The 5,532-nt window shown below is 41.4% G+C and overlaps 1 protein-coding gene across 1 annotated transcript; it reads left to right on the top strand.

The window, feature by feature from the left end:
• The first annotated feature begins 350 nt into the window (after nt 1-350).
• Nucleotides 351-2,107, top strand: LOC109463180 (CMP-N-acetylneuraminate-poly-alpha-2,8-sialyltransferase-like). The gene is made up of 4 exons (XM_019759892.1): nt 351-622; nt 816-884; nt 1,181-1,714; nt 1,891-2,107. Exons 1-4 carry the CDS (start codon nt 471-473, stop codon nt 2,072-2,074), a joined length of 939 nt encoding a protein of 312 aa, XP_019615451.1. The 5' UTR covers nt 351-470; the 3' UTR covers nt 2,075-2,107.
• The last annotated feature ends 3,425 nt before the right edge of the window (nt 2,108-5,532 follow it).

Here is a 5,532-nt window from a genome sequence, read left to right as displayed (position 1 = left end):
TAATTGAGCAAACACTGTGTAACAGTTTTAAGTGGACTTGGCGTGGGTGCCTTGACGTTGGGCATGACAAGAACGCCCTACTAGAGTATTGCTGATGAAAGCCCTACGTTGACTAATAATCGTACTGTAACTCTATAACCTTTATTCTCGACAAGGACGGACTAAACATGGCGTTATTTTTAGTCTTCAAAACCGGTCGAGTGGCTTTGAATTTTGTACATGGTTGGGATACTACATTATTGCAAGGGGATTATTTTTGTAACTGTCCATTGTTGTACGCAATCTTTTGGGGGGGATACCGGTAAGATAGTGTTAGATGGGACACTTTTGGAATAGTATATTTTGCATACGGTGATTCGCATTGTATTCCATTTTTAGAAAAGGTTGAATTTTCTAGCTTTCTTTCTCTATCTTAAACACCTGGACACCCGTCAGTTTGAATAAACGCTCCTAACCGAGGGTCGGTCACCATGGCGGTCAGGAAGACTTGTTTTCGTCTGTTATCCTGTGGATTACTTTTCGCGTTTGGCACTGCCCTTGGCGTGATTGGCATGACGTTTCTGAAGGAAGTGCTGCCTTCACACCAATTTTTGATGAATACTACCATTTTTCAAAACTACAGGTATGTTTATGGGTTTTGAAAAGGACGAATGGTCGTCTGATAGATTAGTGTTAATAGGTAACTTGGTAATGACTTGAGGAACCAAGAAACCCCCTTTATCCTCCGAGTTATTGAGGGCAGTCATGCCCTAGGTCATATAATTATTTGCTTTCAGATTTCTAGTATATAGTAGTTACCAATCTCTTCTGCACAGGATCAGATCAACTGGAACAAATGAGGTCCGGGGAGAAAATTTCAATTCGTCGGAAGTTGAACGGATAAGGTGAGGTGTTCGTCTCCTTTCAGAAGGAAGAATTTCTCTTGATATTTGGTGCAGATATTGTGCATGTAGTCAATTTGGATTGAGGGTTAGAGCTAACGATAGAGGAATCGGGATTTTGAATTTTGGGATAGGGACATGCATGCGTAGTTGCAGAGTGTGGTTTGGATTGACGTTTTAGGAACCACTTCGAAGACCCTTCCAACAATCTCGAGTGCGAGTCTTTATTGGAAGCGGGATGGTTTGGTATTCTTTTTCTTTCATGAATTGATAGAACTTCTTATCTATGTTCATCACAGAAAGTGGGTTATGACGTACTTCAACCCCGACACAGACCTCACCATAAAGAAGTCTCATGTCCGTCTTGGAAAATCAGTCTTCAAATTCGTAACAAAGACTAAAAAGAAGGTCAAAATCGGGCAATATTACTATCAGCTACTTCCCGAGTCGTCGCCTCTTCTGGGCAAGCACTTTCGGTCTTGTGCAGTCGTGGGGAATTCTGGGATTCTCCTGGACAGCCACTGTGGTCCTCAGATCGACTCTGCGGACTTCGTGTTCAGATCAAACCTTCCTGATCTTGAGGGGTTCGAGAATGACGTGGGGACAAAATCTAATTTCACCACCATGAATCTGCTTGGTCTTAAGAAGACCAACATACAAGAGAAGTTTGTGAATCGACTGCGTCTCATTCACGACCAGATTCTCCACATCCCACCTATGATATCGGTGAACACAGTCCCTGAAATGCAGTTTATTAACTTGATGATAGTGAAACATCACTTACCATTGAAGGTTACGTTTGCACCAACTAGTCTAATGGCAAAGATGACTGCGTGAGTTTTCGTTTCTTATGATTATTCAGAATTTACATTTACGGTATTGTCCATCAATGTCACCTACACATCAAGGTTAACCATGTATCGTGGGAAGGATGAAATTGTTAGTTTTACATTTGTGCATTAATATTTTTCATCAGTTAACTGCTGCTCTTAAACTTGCAATTTCTTAGGTTGTGGAATGATTCAGAACTCAATCCGAAGCGGGCATCGACAGGAAACTTGTTGTTCGCGCTGGCGGCCTGTCTGTGCGACCAGATCCACTTGTACGGATTTTACCCTGAAGAGTATCGGGCGTTTCACCAGCGGAAGGCGCTGGTACTGCACACAGAGCCTTGTGATGACAATAGACTGTAGATCTATAGAATAACAAATGCATTCATGTTTGGTTTGTTGCTTAGCTGGTAGATTAATTAGACCGATCAACACATGATATTCTGTTCACATAATTACATATGTACGTCCTTAAAGGTTAACATCATTTAGCAAAGGTATGAGATCATGAAACTCTTGTTCTTGCTGTGGATTGGCTTTCGGTGGTTTCCAAACAATATCCATGTTATCAATAAAGTACAATTTCCACACAGTTTCAGTACTCCTTTTTTCCAGCCACTTTCATTTTCTTGCTATACCAAGACAAATATTCAAAGTAAATTCAGATTTACCAACCAAGGGGGTATCTACATGGTTATGATATTACATGCACAAATTATTTGAAGTCAGGTTGTAACAGCAACTATTACGTTTGGCGCCACATAAGAAAACCGATATTTATTAAAACTATTCACTAGCGCCCTCTTCCGGCCGGCAGTCGCCTCACATCTGGTAATTCTGTGGCCTTGACGACCACATGCGCCCCGCCTCACGGCATACCCTGGGTTGTTTACATCGCACGCGAGTAAGAAGAAAGTACTTCCGGCAACTGTTTTATTGTTATAAATCTGACATTTACATACTCCGCCGGAAGCGGGTTCCCACGCAAGCTCAGTACTGTTCTGTTCCCCCGTTCCATCTCCATACAGGTCACCCTAGGTCAGTCGTTTGCCGTTCAAGGACAATAATCATTATTCCGTGATAGAGAAGGGCCTGTGTTTGAGATGATTCTGCAGTAACGAATAGGCTTAATGTGAATGTTATCTCCATCTCGGGCTTTCAGTAATGCATTCCGATACATGTAGTACACGGCCACTTTCCTATATCGATATAGGCATGTTATTTCAGAAAATATAAATTCAGGTGATATCATAAGGCTTATTACTTTTTTGTAGTCTAGTTCCAGTCAATGCTGTTTTTTTTTTTTTTTTGCAATTTGCCGTAATTATTTAGATAGGTATTGACGAGATAAGGTTATGCTGGCTAAGTTAATTAAGCAAGTGATATGATACTTAAAAAAAGAACATGAATTTTGTTTTTTCTAAGATGAGAACGTCCCAGCATATAAAAAGAAGATCTCCTAACGTCTTAGGCTGGTGTTTTGTCTCAGATTTTACACATCGAAATAGGACGTATGAGCTGATGCATTTTCATGATGGGGATTTTATGCATCATTTATAACCACATTTCTTCCTAAGAACATACAATGAGATATCATTTTACGTCCAATCGATATTTACGTGACGCACAGCTAATACCATAGCTTAAATGCATTCCGTAGTGTTTACCATTGCAGCGCAGGCGCCATCACAATGCAAGTGACGTTAATACCCGTGTTTGCGGACCAAAGAAAAGAAAAGATTTATACGCGACCATTCCAACCAAATCTGACTCTGGGGGTAGGTTTATGTTGCAGAAGGAATATCACAATATCACGGTAACGTTTGAAGGATGCATCCATCCGTGCTTGACTGAAGACCGTACCTGCTGAATGTAACGCAGTAGGAGCCGGTTTAAGACCCCCTGGCGTGATTGGTGATCAGATATAGGTGATAAAACCATCCCTGTACGTGCAGTTATTCACCTCCCCTCAAAAGGCAAGTGAAATTAAACCTCCGAGCGGAGATGAAAACATATCTCTTTAGTGCCTGAACAAAAACAAACCATCCATCTGCGCCTCTTGGCTGCGGGCCAATCTACATTTATTACTTGGGATTCGTCATTTGCCCTTGAACTTGAGAGGACGTTGGCCTTCGTTACTTCACACGACTATCAAATTAAGGCAGCTTGGAAATCGGGAAACACACAATTAGGGACTGTCCGCAGAGTGTGAATACAGATTAGGATGTGGATTAAGAGTTAGATTACGTTTGTGCTACACCGCCTGGTGGCATGGCGTGAATATTCATATAACGACTCCGGGAATCAGTTTTTATCAAGCGATTTGAAACCGCAGTCCACGGTCCATCATCAAGGAAGGAGATATGGAATGGAATGTTTACAAGCGTTTGGTTATTCTATCAAGCACAACAGTACGTTATCCCTATAATCTCCTCCTCTCTATCTATTATCCGTGAGTATAATTAGCCTGGGTACCATCCTACTTGTATGCCGGGGCTCCCACACTCGCTTCCCTAAATGTTTTTTGTCTCATTGACTATGGAAATAAGGTCGTAATTAGCACAATCTAGTTCAATTTATGGTTTTCTGAATTCAAATTACAATATTTCTAATGTAAAATTCCTCTCCTTTGTCATACTTTATTTCAACACGTCCTCATTAATTATGCAAATGACGTCCACATTAACATAATATAGGCATAGTGATGTTAACCTTTAAGTAACTTACACGTCACACGGTATAAAATTCCCATCATTCACCAATAAGAAGTCACAGAATTATCCCGTTAATTATGCAAATTTGTTCATCATTTGCATAATTGGTATCTTAGGGAAGCGAGTGTGGGAGCAACGGTATACAAGTAGGATGGTACCCGGGCTAGAGTATAATAACTGTTGCAATCCAAAGAGAAGATTCATCTCCAGAACGGAGAGACAACGATCCTTCCCTCCCTAAGATATCGACCCGGGGAAGTTCTTGTTTACATGGCAGAAGGAGATTGACGGCTCGACCTTGACCAAATTGGTGCTTGTCCCCGGGAGTTCTGAATCTAATTACGTAACCTTTCACAGCTTTGATCTGTCTTTCTGAACACGTTCAAGCCTCCCGCTGTGACGTCGACGAGATTCAAGTAACGGGACGTACAGCTAAGAACATGAGCGGAGAGCTATGATACCCCGAGTGCTGCGGGAGATAAGGCGTACATTTGAGCACTAAAATCGCCGAATAGCGCATCTTAATATCTGCTACAATTTTCCCCCTTACGTCAATTAATCCGCAAAATCCTAGAAATCTTCCGAATATTAGCCAGTGTGCTACCAAAATTCAATTTCCTGCCACCGACTTTACTGAAATACTGTGCGTCAACAGCCAGCTCCTTGAATAACAAACCAGACAAGCCAAGACTGGAGAAGGGAGAACCATTCCTCTGACATGAGTGGAGCCTGCCTGGCAGTGATATAAACATATGACAGCCCCACGCGTACAGAAGTAAACACTGCATCGTTGATATGATCTCTTGTCTTCCCGGGGACAAGGTCATCATCTGTTGACGGACGGATCTAACGGAGATGTGTTGGATGGTTAACAACAACATTCATCGAGAAATTAACAACAGCTTCTTGTTTTTACAAAAGTTGATATCCTGCTAATTTGAATCACGTGTAAATATTATACGTCTTCGAAAACAAAACAAAAAATCCCTGGGCCTCAATTACTGTCGGAGGCAATTTTTTGTTCCAAACGTAATACCGGTGCCACCTATTTGACAAATTAATGCATTCCTGAAATACTAGTAGATTATTTTTTCTCGACTTTTATCA

The sequence above is a fragment of the Branchiostoma belcheri genome, unplaced genomic scaffold, assembly GCF_001625305.1.
Source record: "Branchiostoma belcheri isolate BF01 breed outbred unplaced genomic scaffold, Haploidv18h27 scaffold123, whole genome shotgun sequence".
Taxonomy (NCBI): domain Eukaryota; kingdom Metazoa; phylum Chordata; class Leptocardii; order Amphioxiformes; family Branchiostomatidae; genus Branchiostoma; species Branchiostoma belcheri.
Note: the sequence above shows the minus strand (reverse complement) of the source record. Positions and strands in the feature narration are given on the sequence as shown.